Source organism: Equus przewalskii, chromosome 17 (genome assembly GCF_037783145.1).
Source record: "Equus przewalskii isolate Varuska chromosome 17, EquPr2, whole genome shotgun sequence".
Lineage (NCBI taxonomy): Eukaryota > Metazoa > Chordata > Mammalia > Perissodactyla > Equidae > Equus > Equus przewalskii.
The window spans coordinates 75,406,547-75,425,790 of record NC_091847.1 but is presented as its reverse complement, the minus strand read 5'-3'; the positions used below and the strand labels follow the sequence as shown (position 1 = coordinate 75,425,790).

Below are 19,244 nucleotides of genomic sequence, written 5' to 3'. Positions count from 1 at the left end.
CTTTATTTCCAGAAAGTCCAATCTTTGTTCCTGAAAGGTGGTATTGTCATATCCGAGCCTGTATGTTTCTCTCAAATATGACATTCCAGTCAAAGCCTTGGTTATAACCAATGTGTCCTGTTATAAGAACAGATTCTTATTGAACTTATGCAAATAACTATATTGCCACGAAATAACCACTCACTCACGAAGAGTTTCCAAATTCTGGAGGGATCAGGTAGGGAAAAAAAGATAAATGTTCCAGTTTTGTTCATAAAGGTATAATTTCACTAAATTGCTGTAAGTCATAGTTAGCATAAGAGAAAAGAGAAAGACTTCCTTAATTCTGAGAAAACAAAACAAAACATCAAAACTAAACAATATTTCAAACAAAAGTCATAAAAAATTATAATTATCCTCATCAGTTCACACTGTCCTATATAATCGATTCTTGAGCTTAATCTTCTGTTAGCAGATCTATGAGCTCAGTTTCTCTGTTAGAATTCTGTAATTTCTTACCCAGTTCAGCTTTACCATCTGAAAGTTTATCAGAAAGCTGTGTTCTAGAATACTGTGTCAGAATCCTTTCCAGGAATTTCTCTGAAGATGAAACATATTTGCAAAAGCAAAAAGCATCAGAGTAAAACAGCAACTATCTGCAAATGACAAAAGACTCAAAAGGGCAATTGACAAAGAAACGTGGCTACTTCTGTGACGTACAACATTTCAAGATAAAACTGGAATTATGACTGATAACCAAGACAGATCAGAATTTTAGGAATGCTATATAATTTTAAGACACCTATACCAATAACATGTACCTACATAACACCACCTAAGGAAGTTTATCATCACTTATTTGACAATGCTTCCCATACAGTTTACAAGACCAAATAAGCCTAATTAGTTTAGTATTTCCCTCCTGATAGGAAGAGAGAGCAAATTTCTGTGAGAAGTCTCAGGGGCCCTCTGAAAATCCTCAGAGAAATTTTTCTTCCTTCTACCAGGTCAAAAGAAAGCCTTCATTCAGGATTTGAATATTTTTGAGGGAGAAGCTTGTCAAAAATATCAAAAGTTTTTAAAACACTTGTTCAAATAGGAAACAACGCTCACTGTGAAACAATGCTCAGGTATCCATTTGAAGAGACAACAGAAACAGTCAAGAGCAAACAACACAGTCAAAAAATTTTAGAAGAGACCTCTTTCTTTCTGAATATAGGAAATTATTTTAACAAAGCATAGATTTTGTCTTTTAGGTAGAGTTAGAGCAGGCCAAAAGTTCAAGAAAATTATCATCTGAGAGAAAACCAAATCTTAATTTCTGCACCAGCTTATTTTTAACATTAAAACTCATTTACTTAATTGGATTTACTTTAATCTTAGTCTACTTGACCACGCATAAAACTCCTTTCTGAATTTCTTTTTCACAAACTTTCTTTTTACATTCAGAATTTGTCCCTTGCTTTCTTTCTTCCCTTTTGGTACTTTAGGACAAATTTATCTTTCTTAACCAAACAAACAAAAATACTTCCATTCTTTATACCCTCTTTACTGAAAACATACATTTTACTTTCCTTGTATACAGAGTTGTTTGCCTTATTAATTTTTAGTAGTTTTAATTACATATATTAATTAGAACTTTTAACCTTAACAGACCCTAGTAGACACTAAAAAGGTAAGCAATTATGAACTGTCATTTACATTAGCATGTTGTGGCTTGGCAAAGTTATAAATATGTTTTATAGTTTCTAGAAACATGGTACTTCATGGTACAATCTTAATATAATACAAGACATGTTTACTAATAGACCCAAACACCTTTTAGTTTCTTTGTAATAAGAAGCCTAAAGTAGGTAGATCTAGTCATGTCTAACGATAATGTTTCAGTATTTTATCTTATTTGAAAAATGACCCAGATATTCAGTGAGTTTTTTATCATTCAATTTTACCTAGCAACACTTCAAAGTTTCAAGTTACCAGAAAGATTTTGGAAGTTATTTTAAATATACATGTCATAGGACATAATTATTTTTAAAAGTTTGCCCAACACTTTTATCTTTTTCATGTCTACTTAGTTTACTCGTTTCCAATAATTATTTAGATTGCCTATAATACTTCATGAGACATTAGATAAAATTAGCCATCATTTTAAGTTATTATTGTTGCTAACCAGTTTTGTAATAGAGAGAACATCAGCTTATTTGACCAATAAAGGTAGAATAAAGGCTGCATGTCTGCATCATGTCCAATGCCAACTCCGGAGCACATGTCCATTGTAACCAAACCAACAAATTTAAATAAGCTTTCATTTACCAAAAATTAACTCACATCACATTAACTTCGAAAGACTCTGAGTTAATTTCTACTACGTTCAGAACTTGTGTAAGTGCTTACTTTAAGCCAATTAAACAGAGCTCTTCATTTTGGCCATACCATCCGGAGGTAAAAATATCACACATATAACATACATATAGACACACGTACACAGAGACTGCACAGCTGTTCTAAAAATTACTGCCGTGAGTCAGGTACAGCGATACAAAGCTCATCGCTTATGAATCCAAACTTTGTTTAGAGCCTTTTTACAAATATTTCTGGAGAAGACGCTCAAGATGCTAGATTTTTGGCAAGGGCACGCTTACGGCTATTTTTTCCTTTTCCCCCTTTGTTTTTTTTTCAGTCTTAGAAATTAGTGATGGGCTAGATAGTAGTTCCTGAAGAGGGGAGATAACAATCCTTTTTGAGATAAAGGAACTGGGCGGAATCTGAACTGCCTCTAGAGCTGTATTTCCAGTCTTGCAAGGATTTTCTAAGGACAGTCGCTCTTGATTTCCCAGAAACTGGATTGTAACTTGAATGATGTTCTAGGTTGATCTACCTGTCCAAGTGTATCATAAAGGCACAGAGAAACCCCTCAAGTTTTCTCCCAGTTGGAGTTTCTGGGGCATAACCCATCCAATTGAAAGTGCTTCTGATTAGTTAGAATGCACCCGAGCGGTGAGTCTCTGGGGATGTTTAGGGCGTTCCCCATGGCAGTAAAGCCAGTGTCCGACTGACGGTGGACTGGAGAAGGGTGCAGAGCCTGATTGCGGATGTCAACATAGTTATAAGATTTAATCAAGTCCCGCTGAACCACAGCACTTAGTCCCTGAGCCAGCACAAGGGGAGCCAGGGAAGCAGGAGGCAAAGGCTAGAGGTTGAGGTTCCCAGAACGAGGGTTGAGAGTTAAGTCCCTGGCAAAAGGTTTTCATTTTCGATTTTACAGAAGGTCCAGGTTCTGCTCAGGTCCAGCCTGAACTTAACCTCCACTTGGTGACAACAAAGGAGGTGATGAACAAAACAGACAAAGAAAGGAAAAGAAGAGATCAGACCTCGCCCTCATGGCCTCTTCCAGAGGGTTATCAAGATAAGAGTCACACAACAGTTCCTGTGCTGGGGCACACAACCCCAGCGTGACAGTTCACAGAATAAATCACAGGTCTCCTACCCTTGTAACCGACTCAGTAGGTGACTAAACTACTTAATGAGTCAACTGCCGAGTGAAAGCACTCCACTTGGGGTTGCCAGGGTGATCAGGCCCAGAAACCCAAAGTTGGGGCTCCCAGAGGCAGAGCCTTTCACTCTTTAAAGATTTCTTTGTTTCCCAGTCGTAAAGCTCAAAAGGAGACCAAAATGGCCACTGTAACTCTAAGAGAGATGAAAGAAAAGGGTCCATTACCTTGAAAATCCCCACTGAACCTAGGGCAGCGTCCTACCTGTCATTCCTCCTGTGGGGTTCCTACAGCAAGAGGTGATGGGGGCATCCCCCTGCATTGCGTCCCTTGTATATCTTCCCTATTATGCCTGGCAGTAATAGGTGCCTGGTGAATGGTCCCCAAGAGAAAAGAAGAACTTTAAGAGAGATGAAAGAAAAGGATCCATTACCTTGAAAATCCCCCCGATGGGGTTCCTATAGCAAGGGATGATGGGGGCATCCCCTTGCATTGCATCCCTTGTATATCTTCCCTATTATGCCTGGCAGTAATAGGTGGCTGGTGAATGGTCCCAGAGGTAAAAGAATAGAGAAAAACAGTGAGGAATTTTCTGCTGGTCTGGGGGACATTCTACCCAATTGCATCCTAGAGCCATTCTCCCAAGAAGGGGTTCCCACACTCACCAGAGGTTAGAGTTTGGTACTTTCCTTGAACCAGAGTCCCAACTGGGACTTTCCCATGGTTTGGAGTGTGGTCAGGAGCCATAGGGAGGGATCCCAATCCAGCCTTAGGAAAAGAAACCTGCCATGGGAGTCTTGGAGGTTGGCAACTGTCCTAATGACTTAAGTGGTCGACCCACGCCCATGTACAATTTGTATATTAGAGATAGAGTCAGGGGCCAGCTCCATGGCCGAGTGGTTAAGTTCGTGCACTCCGCTGCAGCGGCCCAGGTTTCGGATCCTGGGCGCGGACATGGCACCGCTTGTCAGGCCACGTTGAGGCGGCGTCCCACATCCCACAACTAGAAGGACCTGCAACTAAGATATACAACTATGTACCAGGAGGGTTTGGGAAATAAAGCAGGAAAAAAAAAAAAAAGATTGGCAACGGTTGTTAGCTCAGGTGCCAATCTTTAAAAAAAAAAAAAAAGAGATAGAGTCAAGAAGGAATGGATTAATTCATTCTCCATCACCCTCAGGCTTAAGGTACTGATTCTCTTCAAGCTGAATGCCATGATTTGCCCCATAGAGTAGCCATGGGCAGCAAACGTGCATTCATACAGCTGTCTGAGGAAGTTCCCGATGAAGAAGTGAATTTAGGTCCATCCTTGAAAAAGAGAAAGGCACAAGGAAGAAAAGGGCACTTACCAGAACTTAAGCTCACAAGCCGATGAAGCAAATCCCCGTACAGGCCACCAGAAGAAATGATGCGGGATCAGTGAGTCAAGGAGTCGAAAGAAAGATTTCTTGGACTCTCAAGGTCTGGCAGTAGTACTCTTTTATTCCGAGAATAGTATAGAACAGCATGGGGACAGGACCCATGGGCAGTGAAGAGGGGCTGCAATGTGTTGAGGGTTAGGGCTAAATTTATAAGGCATGGGCACGTGACTTATTTTTACTAGACAAAGAAAAGATGATGTAAAAAGTCATTAAATGGTTTCAGTGCAGATGGGGTCTGGTTACTGTGTGGTCGTATAACTTTAGATGTGAATCCGGTTACATAGATCGGCATGTAGATGAGGATGCCCTGGGCTTCTCTCCCTGGGGCAGCCCTAATCCACACCATAAAATCCATCAGGTCACATAGATCGGCGTGTAGGCCAGGACACCTTGGGCTTCTCTCTGGGGCAGTCTTGATCTACATCATAATTGACATATAACATTATATTGGTTTCAGGCGTACAAATTAATGATTCAATATTTGTATATATTGCAAAACAATCACCACTATAAGTCTAGTTGACATCACTGTTCACTTCTTGATAGATGTGCCTTCTGGGGACAGCTCAGCAGCTGTTGCCGTATTGTTGCTTTGTGAAGGAAAACTTGCGGGTTTTGAAAAAGCCAAAGCCCAACAGTATAATTTAGCTTAGTTGTGAATAGGCTTCTCCCCTTCAACCTAGGGGCGCCTGAAATTCCTTTATGTTGTCAAGTAATTAAAACTCAGAGTTTGTTTGTCATGAGTGTCTTTATGTTGCTCCAAATTGCTTGCATTTTTAAACCAAACATGCCAGTTCAATATCTATTTCCAAATAGCCTCAGTTAATTCAGAAAAAAACATCTGTCATTTGCATCTGTGGCCTTTAGGCGACAGTACATACTTCTTCCCTGGCCCCCTTCCCAAATAAAGGCCTCCCTCCCCTCCCCTGGACCTCAGCTCCCCATGCATCTGCCTCCCCCACAGACAGGTGCTCCAGCCAAATAAGACACAGTCTGTCTTCCTGACTGGGAGCCCCGTCCAGACTCCTGCCCCCTGCGCCCTCAGCAGACAATTAAATCTTAAGGACCTTGTTCAAAATTTTGATCATTCAAGTTTTTTTCTGATTAGAAAAGTGCATACTCACCACAGACAATTTTGAAAATGCCAAAAAGAACAATGAAAAATTTAAAATTCGGCAGCAATCCCTTTACCCATAGCTATCATTGTTGTGTACATGTATATATGTAAAAACTAACGGATCACACCCAGTATAGAGTTTTTTGTCGACTTTCTCCCCGAACTTCACTCCAGCCTCCTTTCTCTCTCCCCTCCTCTAAAGAACAGGGTGCATTCTGCCAGCTTCTTCCTTCTCTCCTCACCTGCCTGGGCCCCATTGGCCTGACTGGAGCAGAGAGAAATGTCAAGTAAATTTTACATCGATTTGCTGCCCTCTGGCGAATTTACTAAGGCATTTATCACAAATGCTGTGGAATTCACTCTGGCGCTGACTACTGACACGAAATACCTGTGGTTCTGGGGTATTATTCTCCCTCTGCAAAACAGGATGTCTGACTTCATGGGCCCAGGAATTTTTTTATTGACCTGAACAACAGAAAAATGTCTGGAAAACCCCCATATATTTGGAAACTGAATAACACACTTCTAAATAATCCATGGATCAAAAGGAAATTAGGTAGTATTCTGAATTGGATTAAAATGAAAACAAAACATATCAAAATTTGTATGATGCCACTAAAGCAGCACTTCAGGGAAATTTCATAGCTCTGAATGCCTAAAAGACACAGGGGTGAGGGGACCAGAAGGAGGATCAAGAGAGGCCTCAGAAGTATTTTGGAGGTGATGGACAGTTCATTATCTTGACTGTGGTGGCAGCTTCACAGGTGTATCTATATGCCTATGAAATTACACATGTTACATATGTGTCATTTGTTGAATATTGTGGGAGACTGGAATTGGCCACCCCAAGATACCTCTCTTTGGCATGAGGATTATTTCGGGCTGGTTACTTTTAAAAACTGCAGACATGAGGCAAACTGTGAGAAGCAGAAGTTATCCTTTGTAAGAGACATTTACATTTGTAGAGGAAATCTCCATCTGTAAAGGTGTCTCCCTCTCTGTACAGGAAGAAGCCAGGATGACCTTATCTCTAGAAACTCTTATCAATGCAGAAGGCAAGGACTTAAATCTGCATAATAATTTTACTCTTGTTTACTGTGCTTTCCTGGTGATCTCCCATAACTGACTCTCCCCTCCCACCCCCAACATCCTCCTTTGTCTTTAGCTGAGGGTGGCATTTAAAGGGAGAACCTCCACCATTCTGGGGACTTGCTCAGTTTGCCTAAGCCTCTCCCATGTATACAATGTTACAAAGCTTTGTTTAATTTTCTCCTGTTATTCTGTCTCATATGAATTTAATTCATTGTCCGGCCAGAAGGACCCAGTGTGGGTAGAGGAAATGTCTTCCTCCCCAACAATATCAGTTACACTGAAGTAAGGCTGTTTTAAACAGACATATAGCTAGCAGCTACACTGTTAGCACAGCTCGAAAGCAACCACTAAAAGAATGTATAGTTAACATGTTAATAAAGGGGTAAGATGAACTTTCAAAACTTACTTAATTCATCTAAAGGAAGTCAAGAGAGTAGAGGAAAGTAAACTGGTGCCACAAATAGAAAACAACTGGAAAGATAGTAAATTTAAACCCTATTCTATAAATAATTGCATTAAACAAAAACGGACTAAATATTACCTTTAAGGAAAGATTTACCAGATTGGTTCTTGTAAAACAACAACAACAAAATCCTGACAATACACTGTTTATAACAGACACATTTCAAGTGTAAGGACACTGAAACACTGAAAATGTAAAGTGGAAAAAGATATACCAACTGGTATCATTATACGAATCCAAAGAAAGTAGACATAAAGCAAAAGTGATCAGAACTGAAATAAGCAACAATCTAGAATCCTAGGTTGAGATATTTATGCACCTCTAACGCAGCAGAGCTGTGGGAGACGGGAACAACACAATCAATGATCTTGATCTAAATGGCGAAATGTATTAGTCAAGAGATAGAAGTATAAGCACATTATATATAAATGTGGAATTAACTATCAGAAGAAACAGCCTCACATGTTCAAAGTGGAACCACAGGGAAAAAGATGGGAGGGGATTTTGGCTCCCCCACCACCACCACCCGGTGGTAAACAAACGTTGCTGTGTCCTCTCCCCCAGCAGGAGAGTCTGGTAACACCCGCTCCTGGGTCCCACAAGGAAAACCACTGACTTCCTGTCCACTGTTGGTATCCTGGTAGGTTCCCACACCCCAGTTTTCCCAGACTGAAAAAGGACACACACAGGGAGACTCAGATTTAAAAGAGTTCCTTAATGTTATCCTAAAATCTCTAACCGAAGCTCATTCCAGAACTTTCCCTAAAGAGTCTGGGCTTCTGTAGCTGGGTCATCAGCTGGGCACTTGAGCTGCTCCCCCTCAGAGGGGCTGGCCTCCATCACCGACCGCCCCGAGGTGCCCACCTCAGTCATCCTGAATGACCTGAACAATATCTGTCATTTTCTTGTTTACTCCTTCTTTTATTTACCTTATTTTAAACGGATTCACTTTCTTTACTTAAATAAAAATTTACATAAATAAATGTTATTAAAAAGGAACTTTTATGTCACTACCATAAATGGGAAGGCATTGCATTTGCTACAAAAGAGGAACTGTAAAAATGAATCAAATGAAAATGTAACACTGTTTACTGTGTGAGTAGGCACTTCGCTGACCGAGCCTTGGTCTTTTCACGTGGGAAACTGGGATAGCAGTGACAGCCACTACCATACAGAGACCAGGGGCTCTTGAGTGCGAATTCCCCGGCCCGCCGGCATCCCTCGGCCGCCTTCCTCCTTCCTCCCCATGACGCTGCTGGGGGGTGGGGGTGGGGGGGGGCGGTGGGAAGGGCAGGCCGCTCAGCGGATCACCAGCGGGAGCAAGTGGAAACGCTCGCAGCGCGTGACTCACCCTCCTCTCAACCTTTGCCCAGGCCGCTCCCGCCTGCCGAGAGCACTCCGCTTCTCGTAAACACTAGCCTCTTACTGCCTGGCACGAGGAGCCGTCATTGAGTAATTATTTTAGTTTCTTCTTTGCAAAATAACCCCACCCACAAATACAAAAACGAAATAAAAAGTGGTAGTTTTATTACTGTGTTTATTTGAAGCAATGATGAAAAAAGGAAAGCATCCGCCTTGGCCTGTTCCCGCTGCCTTGAGAGGCCCGCCCGCTCCCATAGGATTCTTTCCGTCCCTCTTCTGTGTTTGTAAAGCCATAGTGATTCTTGCTTGGCCACTTAACAGCTGTGTGACCTTGGGCAAGTCACTTACAGCTCGGTGCCTCAGTTTCCTCAGTCATAGAGATATTAATAACTACTGCATTTGAGGGTTATTATGAAAATCAAGTAATATAGGCAAAATGCTTAGAACAGTTCCTGGCATGCAGAGCAAATGCATATTAAGTGTGAATAAATGTCATTATAATATCTCTATCACATATACCAGTGATTGCCGGTGTATATATAGTGTTGTCGAAAACAATCCATAACCAATCTATAAATGAAAATTTGGGTGAGTTTATTTTGAGCTTAAATCTTAGGATTATAACCCGGGAGAGTCTTTCCACAAAGGAACAGAGCACTCCAAAGAAGTGGGGGTACACAGGGTGGTTATATACCCTCAAAGAGGGTGTTTCATATATGATAGAAATGTCCCTCCCACAATAGTCACAAGATTGCCCTGTGGGCACAGCGCTTGATGGACACAGCAGGTAGTGGGTCTGCTATCTTGGTGGGTGTAGCAGGAGGCAAGTCTATTGTCTTGAGCTGGGCGGTCACAGGTGAGCGCAGCAATCAGTTTCTAGCCTAAGGAAGGATACTTAATCCTTCAGGAGACGCCAACGTTGGGAGGGGGAGGGGAAGTTGCACCTTTATCTCAAGGGCCTTTTGCTCTTGCCATAGGGAATCTCTAAAGCAGATATACAATGCGTGCTCAACAGCCACAGTCAGGCCCTTTTGGAAAGACAAGGTCAGGCCGAATTAGGTTTACACCAAATGGCTTCCTCATATACTTCAATATATCCTATTACTTGCCATTTTTATTTGTCAATAGTGTACATATAGTCAGGGTATTGCCTCAGCTCCAAATCCACTTGCCGTCCTGCTTGGTGATATTGTAGCTACACCCTATAAAAATGTCTCCCTCATATATTTTGGAAATTAACCCCTTGTCGGATATATGATTTGCAAATATTTCTCCCAGTTGGTGGGCTGTCTTTTCCTTTTGTTGATGTTTCCTTTACTGTACAGAAGCCTTCTAGTCTGATGTAGTCCCATTTGTACATGGATGGACCTTGAGGGTATTATGCTGAGTGAAATAAGTCAGAGAAAGACAAACACCATGCGATTTCACTCATATGTGGAAGAAAAACAAACATGAGGATAAGGAGAAAAGATTGGTAGTTACCAGAGGGGAAGGCCAGGGTGGGGGTGAAGGGGCCAGGGGCACATATGTGTGGTGACAAATAAAAACTAGACTACTGGTGGTGAACACAATGCAGTCTAGACAGAAGGTGAAATACAATAACGTACACCTGAAATTTACACGATGTTATAAGCCAATATGACCTAAATAAAATAATTTTTGAACAATGTCTCCTTTGCCAGCTGGCACAAGTCTAGGCTTTGTTAGTGGGCGCCGGAGGAGCAGCGCGAGACCGAGCAGAGGCTCCTCCTCCCGCTTCAGGGAGGGCGCTTCTCTTCCTGCTCCTGAAGCGCAGCTGCCAGAGGCTTGCGGAAGACCTGTGGTGAGCACGCTCTAGAGAATTTTGTCCCCACCCCAGCGGGCAGCCCTCTGCTCACCAGCCCTGGCTTGCTGGCTGCAGACAAGCTCTGGCCCGTGACGCCCCAGTGACCTTCCCCACCCCCACTGGGCACAGCTGCAGCTTCTTCAGTTCTGATTCCCAGCCTTGGGGTGGGAGGGGTCTTCTGGATTTCTTCCTTCCTAGGACACTCTGCCTCAGCCTTTGAGTAGTTAACCTTCTTTTACTAGTTAATAATTCTTTCCTATTAAATTTTCCCTTTCAAATTACAGGTGGGGTTTCCACCTCTGACTGTCCCCTAACTGAATGTATATGGTTTACAGCTTGCTTTCTTTTTACTTACCAAGATATATTGGGTCTCTACATATTGTCCCTTCTTTTAACTCATTCTTTTAGTTCATTCTTCTAATTCATGCCAGATGTTTTATTGTATAACCTGTGAAATTTGTTTAGCCACTCCCCTATTTAAGGAAATGCGGCTAGTTTCCAAATTGGGGCTATTTTACACTGTGTAATACTGTAAGTGTGTTTCTGTGAACATGACTATTTCTAAAGGAAAAAATTCCTTGAAGAGGAATGAATTGCTCTGTCACAGAGTTGTGCAATTACATTTTTGAGAGATGTTTTGAAATTGCTCTCCCTAAAAGGCTGCACCAATTTATATTTCCAACAACAGCTTTTTTCCTTTAACTTTTATTCATCCGAGGACTAGTATCTCATTGTTTTAGTTTGTTTTGTTCAATTACTATGAAGGTTGAACATCTTTTCATAAGTTCATTGTTCATTCTTATTTCTTCTCCTGTGAAACACTTGTTCGTATGCTTTATTCATTTTGTAGTTGAACTGTTTCTCACTTTCTTTTTGATTCATAGAAATTCTTTCTTGGTTTATTCCTAAAAGTATGCTTAGTTTTACAAATTTTATTAGAGACGTCCATCCTTAGTTACTTACATAGCAAATATTTTCTCCTGATTCATTGCATGGCTTTTTTTCATTGTGGTAAAATATACGTAACATGAAATTTGCCGTCGAAACCATTTTTAAGTGCACAGGTCAGTGGCATTAAGTGCATTCGCATTGCTGTGCCACCGTTACCACCATCCATCTCCAGAACTTTTTTCTTCCCAAACTTCATTGCCTGTCTCTTTTTTAAAATTATACTTTTTATTTAAAATTTTATCCATGATAATCTTAATTAAAATAAATTTAATTGCAAAAACAACCTGTCTTAAAACAGTATGAGATGTTTTTATGGCACATGACCAGCAGTGCAAATATAGTAATTATATATAAAAACTCAAATCTTAGCATCATATATATTGAATGTATTGGATATGCACAACGATAAAATAACCCCCAACCCTGAGGACTTGATAGTGCACTTTCATTTTATCAGATACAAGGCTCCCATGAGCCTAGGACAAAACATAATAGTCTGTTTACTGGTAAGCGACAAGGCTAAGCAATAAATGAATCTTTTAAAAATATCTATGAACCAGAACAATTTTCTTTTTGAGTTCAATACGCCAGAGACTATTAAGGAATATTTAAAGGCTGAATAGAATCCAGTGGCAATACAGTTAAACGAGAAGTCTGGGAAGAACAAACAGTTCACTATCAACAGTACAGCATACTCGCAGGTTGTGGGTTTCCTGTGACAACCACATCAGTCTGCACATCGTTGAATCATAAATATTGAATTCAGTAAAACGTTATACTGTATCTAATTATATCAGATGCCTGATGAGGATTCTTTTTTGAAACAGTTTCTTCGCTTTTACATAGGGACTTTAAAGGAATGCAAACTAATACTGTAATGCAGTGTTTTGAAAAATATATCAACTGCAGAAACGTCCACCATTAGGAATGATACCTGGTGTTATGGCAATGGAAATGGCACAGTAATATGAAATGTTACAGGAATGGTAACGTGAAATATGAAAAGGATGATGAGATGATTTTTACCTCAAAACCTGAAGTGAAAATACAGAACAGTGTGCTCACTACTTTATCTGTTGTAACTAAGAACTGCGACCTGCAAACCAGTCACTCTTTCAGTGCTTATTTTTGGATTGCCTATGTTTGACAAGGACTGCGCTAAGTGCTACACGCATGAATACACTGCTACCGATGTGCTACCGATGAGGACAACAGCATTCTCTGCAGACAAAGAAACCTCGGGCTGGGAAACACTCGTTCTATTCTTACAAATTTAATTAAGTATGGCTTTTGGAACTAAAGAGAAAATTTTTTCCAAAAAGTTAACTTTCTAATTAAGAATGCTTATGTGTATAAATAGTAAGTCAAAATTTCAGAAGCTCGTATATACCTAGAAACTCTACGTTGCTAACTATCTCAGTTGATATAATGATCTCATCAACTGCCTGTGTATTTTTCCTGAAGTACATTCTTATGTGCAAAATTTTTTAAAACAATAAAACAAACATTTCATCTATTCTTTCATACCTAGTCTTAGTAAAATATGAAACAAATGGCAATTTTTTAATCTTGACATCAATGACAACTTAAACCAATTATATTATACATCTGAAATTGCCTAACACCATCAGTGTGTCAGCAAATCTGGGGAGATGCAACTGTGCTTGGACATATGAGGCTGTGTAGTTAATCTTCATCGTCTCTTTGAAAAGATAATATCTGAATTTCTTTGGCTAGCCTTTCTGCTAAACTTTCACTACTTGCAGCAATTATTCTTCGTGACATCAAACCAAATGGACCACCGATTACATCCATGAGTACTCCACCAGCTTCGGTAACAATGATGCCAGCTCCTGCCATGTCCCAGCAGTGAACTCCCATTTCATAATACGCATCCACAGCTCCAGCTGCCGCAAGGCACATATTAACAGCTGCTGTCCCAACCCCTCAGATCCCATGAATGGGAATGCAAAGAAGCTTTTCCATATTAGAAAGAATAATACTTACAGTCTCGGGTGTTCCTGAAGGCCCCAACTCCGTCACCAAGCGTGATTTGGTAATATCTTCTTGTTGTGAAACCTGCAGTTTTTGACTGTTACAGAAGGCACCTTTTCCCTTCCTGCCGGTGTACATCTTATATTCCACACAACTGTACACAACCCCAAATTCCATCTTTTTATTTACAACAAAGTCAATCAAAACAGCTACAAAAGGAAATCTATGTACAAAGCTGGTTGTCCCATAGATAGGGTCAATGATCCATGTAGGGTTGTCGGTTAAGACACTTTTTTCCCCAGCTGCCACAGATTCCTCACCAATGAAACTGTGAGAAGGGTATTTTTCCTTTATAGAAGAGATAGGCATATTTTCAACTTTTTGGTCAGTAGCAGTTACCAAATCAGTTGGAGAACTTTTAATCATAACATTCATTTCATTTTTCAGGGCGTCACGAACCACCTCTCCAGCTTGTCTTGCTAGTGTTACTGCATAATCCATGCATTCCTGCCAAGGACCAGCCATCTTCTGAATGGACTCGGCATTGCCTGTGTTTTAATGCAGTTTTCATGTCTTTGATTATACAGAAGTTTTACGTTTTTAAGTAGTCAAATTTATCAATCTTTTCCTTTATGACTTCTGGCTTTTATGTCTTGCTTAGGGAAACTGTCTCTGGTCTTTTATTTCCTATATCTCTTTTAATTCCTTTATAGTTTTGTTTCAACACTCATATCTTTAAACCTTTTGGAATTTTTGTGTATGTGTGCATAGTCTGAGGTAGGCATCTAACTTTGTTTACTTGCAAGTGGAGAGCCAATTGTCCTAACAGCATTTTTAAAATTTATCCATCCTTTCTTGATTATTTTGTTACATCGCTTTTGCCAGAAAGTACCTTTCTTCTCTCCCCAACCAGATTCTAATTTCCTAGAGGGCAGGGACGTTTCTTGCATCCACGTTTTCTAACTGCTGACACCTGGCAGCGCTCAGGACGTGTTGGTTGATGGTGTGGCTGATAGGAAAGCTGAACGAGAACTAGCACATTTTCAGTGTGGCAAAGCTGCAGATGTCAGAACTCAGAGCTGAGAAAAAATAGAGCTGCTCTCCACTTTTCATGAATGGACGGTTGTGGTTTGTGTTGTGTTTTAATTACTGAACAATCCTGGCTCACCCCTTTTTCTTAGGCCAGAGTGTAGGAAACAAAAGATGGGTAAGATCTTGTGTCTGCCCTTCTGGAGTTTGTGATCCCTAAACGCCCATCAAGAGGGTGCTGGTTAGATCACTGAGGACACGTACATACAACAGAACGCTAGCAGTCAGGAAAAGGTTCCAGGAGACCTGTATGTTCTCACGTAGCACAGTCACCGAGGTATGTGACGTTAGAAAACCACAGTGCAGAACAGTCTGCTAACGTGTGGGAGGGGGAGTGAGGGAAGGACACAGATACGTACACGCTTATAGAAGAATAAAATACCTCTGAAGGATATTCTAAACATTGGAAACCATAATTATCTCTGTGCTAAGAGCCGGAGCTTGAGGAACAGGGGTCAGTGTGAAATTTACTTTTCCATGGTACCGTTTTGCACTGTTTAAATTTTTTACCACCTGCTTGTATTACATTTCCAAATAAAGAAAACAGAAATTTTTAAAAGATGTTTACAATAAGGTGAGGGAGAAAGACACATATACACGTGAAACGGAAGTATGAACAACAACAGAGTAAGGGAATGACAAGTTCATGAACTCCACGCCTCCAAGACTGACAGGTGGTGCTGGCAAGGGGCCAGCCTTATGGCTTCTTCAGGGCACTCGCTTTAGTACGTTTTGGCTAACGCGCCAGTGGGGGGACAGAGGCACGAGCTGTGACTGCAGCAGCCCCGCCTGTGCAGGGTGGCATCTGAGCAAAGGTGGCCCCGGGAAGGGAGGGCGCTGAGGTCTGGGAGTCTGTTCCCTGCTCCCACACGCGTTCTCCTCCCGACGCTGCATTAGTTTCATCGTCCTTCCCGGAAGCTATAACCTCTCACTGAACACAAAGAGCAAACGGGGGAAACTGGCTGGGAGGGCTCCTCACACACAGCAATCCCAGGCCTCAGGAGGCAGCGCCGGAGGCCTGAGGAAGTTGGACCAGCCTGACTCTTCTTCAGACACTGTGCTTCCACTGTCTGGTGGGATGGGTCATCTTTCTCGTAAGTAATTGAACTGCCTGTCTTAATCACAATCTTTAACTGGGCCAAGCCCATCTCACAGGCCTGAAACTGTTGATAAAACTGGCCTGGCCTGCTGTTTCAGGGTGGTAACTCAAGGACAGGCCCAGCCCCCATCTCCAGGACTGAGGATGGGGTGCAAACTACCGTGTGTAGGCCCACCCTCCGTCCCTCGGGAAAGGCCTCCACCGACAGAAAGGACAGGCCCCCGGGCGTGGAGGTCAGCCAGAGTTCCAGTCTGGTCCTCCCACTTCCTAGCAGTCTGACCTTATTGATCGCTTAGCCTCTGGGCCCTTGTTTCTGATCTATGAAATGGGAGCAGCAACACCTCTCTGTCACTGTCACAGAGTCAACATTGTCAGCGTCAGCAAGTGGCCGGACCCAAGGGCAGGAGTTGCTAATTTGGCAGCAGCAAGAAGCCCCTAGCCAAAACTGGCTCCCTGCCTCCTGGCACGCAGGGCGGTCAGAGCTGGGGATTCAGGAAGGCCTGAGGTTGGGCGGGGTGGAGGCTGGAGGAGCGTGGCGGATTCTTTCAAGTGGGGAAACGAGCAACGACTAGGAGGATGAGCTGTAGTACGGAGCTCGTGACCCTGCACTCTGGCAAAGGAGAAATGTCAGCAGCAATGGGGTGGGAGCGGGGTCACACTGAGGAAGGCTGAGCCTGCACTGACCCCTGACTTACACTAATCCATCAGAACAGGTTCGAGGCGCTGGCACGGAGGCACCACAAGGGGGTTTCCCACCTGCAGGCTTGCTTCCTGGTGCAGACGAGGTATCAGGGTGGTTACTTTGCAACAAGGATGGCTCAGAGCAATAAAAAGTGAGTCAATGCCCCTTGGCAACGCTAATTACGTCACCGCCACAGAAACCACCACCACGAAAGATGCGGACAGGTAGTGGTTGAAGAAGGCCAGTCCTGGGGGCCCAGTGGTTAAGGTCCACACTCTCACCACCCCACCCCCACCCCCAACCCCCCCCGCCCTGGCTTGCTTCCCGTTCAGGGAACCGCCCCAGCACCCGTCTGTGGGCTCTCAGCGGTGTGGTTTGCTGTGGCAGCTGCGTGTTGCTCTGACGCTGAAAAGCTATACCAGCGCTGTTTCAAATACGGGCAGGGTGGGGAGCACCGTCTGATAGAGCGCAGGAAGGGGAGAGGATGGCGCAAAAACGCAGCGAGGGCTTCCGCTCTGCTGTCCACAGGGGCGCTAGGATAGGAATCCACCCCGTGGGCACTAACAGCAACAAACTGGGTTGAAGAAACTTACTCTGCCCCAGTCAAGAGGTCGGAACCACCCTGCACCCCCTACCAGGCCAAGCACTCAACAGTCAACGACTAAGTCACCCTGTCTGGTGGCCACGTTACATCAGTCAGCAGCGACGAGGATTCTACAAGAAAGAGAAAACCCACAGATTCAGCACCAGGTTGAGGGAAGACCAGACCAGCACAGGGAAGCGCCTGCGTAGTTCCGCCCTTTCGCCCCAAACCCCACGCACCCCGAAACAGCTTGTCTAAACTCCGTGTGTATCACCCCCACGTGTATCGCATACGTATGAATCCATAAGGAACATACAGTTTAGATGTGTTTTTAATGTTGTGTAAACTGTATCATATTGTACATATTCTGTCTGCTCAGCATTTTCTTTTTTAAGATTGGCCCTAAGCTAACATCTGTTGCCAATCTTTCTCCTCCTCCCCCTCCTCCTCCCCTGCTCTCCCCCCTCCCCTCCTCTCCCCCTCCTCTTCCTCCTTCTTCTCCCCAAAGCCCCCCAGTACACAGCTGTATATTCTAGTTGTGGGTCCTTCCAGTTGTGGCATGTGGGATGCCGCCTCAGCATAGCCTGAGGAGTGGTGCCGTGTCCGCACCGGGGATCCAAACCACCAAAACCCTGGGCCACCAAAGCAGAGCACGTGAACATAACCACTCAACCATGGGGCCTGCCCCTGTGTTTCTTTTTTAAATAGAATTTTTATTTTATTTACCATTTTAAAGTGGATAGTTCCATGGCGTTTAGTACATTCACAATGTTCACATCTACCACCATCTTGTTCCAGAAAGCATGGTGCTCCTACAGGTATTGACTGAATCATATGAAACTGCTGATATCTGATGGTTCCTGACCTACAAGGATGGCAGTTTCATATGGTTCAACCAAATTACTCTAGTTCATCTCGTTTCACTGTCTGGTAGTATTCCTTCATGTGACGGTACCAAAATTCATCCCAGCTCCTATTGATGGGTATTTAGCTAGCTTCCTTTTTTTTCTTCTACAAACAATGCTGCTCTGAAAATTCTCTGCCACGTCTCCTAGTGCACGTGCAAGAGTTTCTTCTGTGTGGTAGACCCAGAAACGGCATGCTGGATCGTGCTGTGTGCAGGTCTTCAAAGTTTAGAGGTGGATATTGCCAATTGTTCACTAACGAGATTGTGTGAATTTGCGTTTCCTCGAGCAGCCTAGTGGGCTTCCCTTTGCTCCTGTCCTCATCCATACTTGGTACCCACAGGTTTTTAAATGTTGTCAGTATGACGATATAAAAAGGGATCTCATTGTGGCTTTTCTTTTTGGAGTTGTCTGATTACTAAGGAGATTGATTATGTTTATTGCTCATTCGTATTCTTTTCTTTTAATTATTGGTTCAAGTTTTTCCCCATTGTTTAATTATTTTGTGGAATTGTAGAATATATATGTCAGTTATATATGTGGCACATACCATTTCCCAGTTGTGGCTTATTCTTTAGTTTTTCAATGTTGTTTTTGACATTTTAAAGTAATCAAGAGGAGAAAGAGTGCTTCTGCTTAGATGAATTCACAAATGGCAGATCTATAGTGGGTTGTTAAAGAAAAAGGTGGAGCTTTTCCAGAAATGTCTCTAACCTATTAGATTGAGATCATAGAAAATCCTTCCACAACATTCTGGGCTTAAGGTTACACTGCTCCCACTCAGTGTGACATTTTTCATGTTCTTTTGCACACATAAGGGCTTCGGGTGGTCTGGAAGGAGCTGGGGGTGGGAAGAGAAAGGGGCAGACACTCTGCACACCACGAAAATGAGAAATTCCAAGCTGACCTTTTGAGTCGTTTCGAAGAGGCAGTGGGAGAGTAGTTTATTAGATATTTATGTTTGTGCGCATGGTTTGTGGGCCTCTGATTTTACTGTTGCCCAAGGCCATGCAAATGTTGGACAGGCCTGAGGGATGGGTAAGAAGTGGGAAGATGAGATGGCATGTGGGGTCAAGGGGGATGTAGAGGGTGCTGTCTGTGCTCCAGAGAGACCTCCTGAACCTTTAATCCCCATCTGCCCCCCGCCCCACCCCGCAGCCTCCCCTACCCCTACCAGCTTGCCAGCTTGC

At 42.8% G+C, this 19,244-nt stretch overlaps 1 protein-coding gene across 1 annotated transcript; it reads right to left on the bottom strand.

The window, feature by feature from the left end:
• Positions 1-13,374: 13,374 nt before the first annotated feature.
• Positions 13,375-14,332, bottom strand: LOC103566003 (inositol monophosphatase 1-like). Its single transcript, XM_070580658.1, has 2 exons — positions 13,767-14,332; positions 13,375-13,657 (listed from the first exon to the last, which is right to left on the bottom strand). The coding sequence occupies exons 1-2, from the start codon at positions 14,219-14,221 to the stop codon at positions 13,507-13,509; spliced, it is 606 nt and encodes a 201-aa protein (XP_070436759.1). The 5' UTR covers positions 14,222-14,332; the 3' UTR covers positions 13,375-13,506.
• Between the last annotated feature and the right edge of the window lie 4,912 nt (positions 14,333-19,244).

Coding starts and splice junctions, on each gene's coding strand:
- LOC103566003 (XM_070580658.1), bottom strand. CDS start 14,221: ATGGCTGGTCCTTGGCAGGAATGCATGGATTATGCAGTAACACTAGCA. Junction 13,658..13,766: donor CTGCAGGTTTCACAACAAGA/AGATATTACCAA, acceptor ATTCCCATTCAT/GGGATCTGAGGGGTTGGGAC.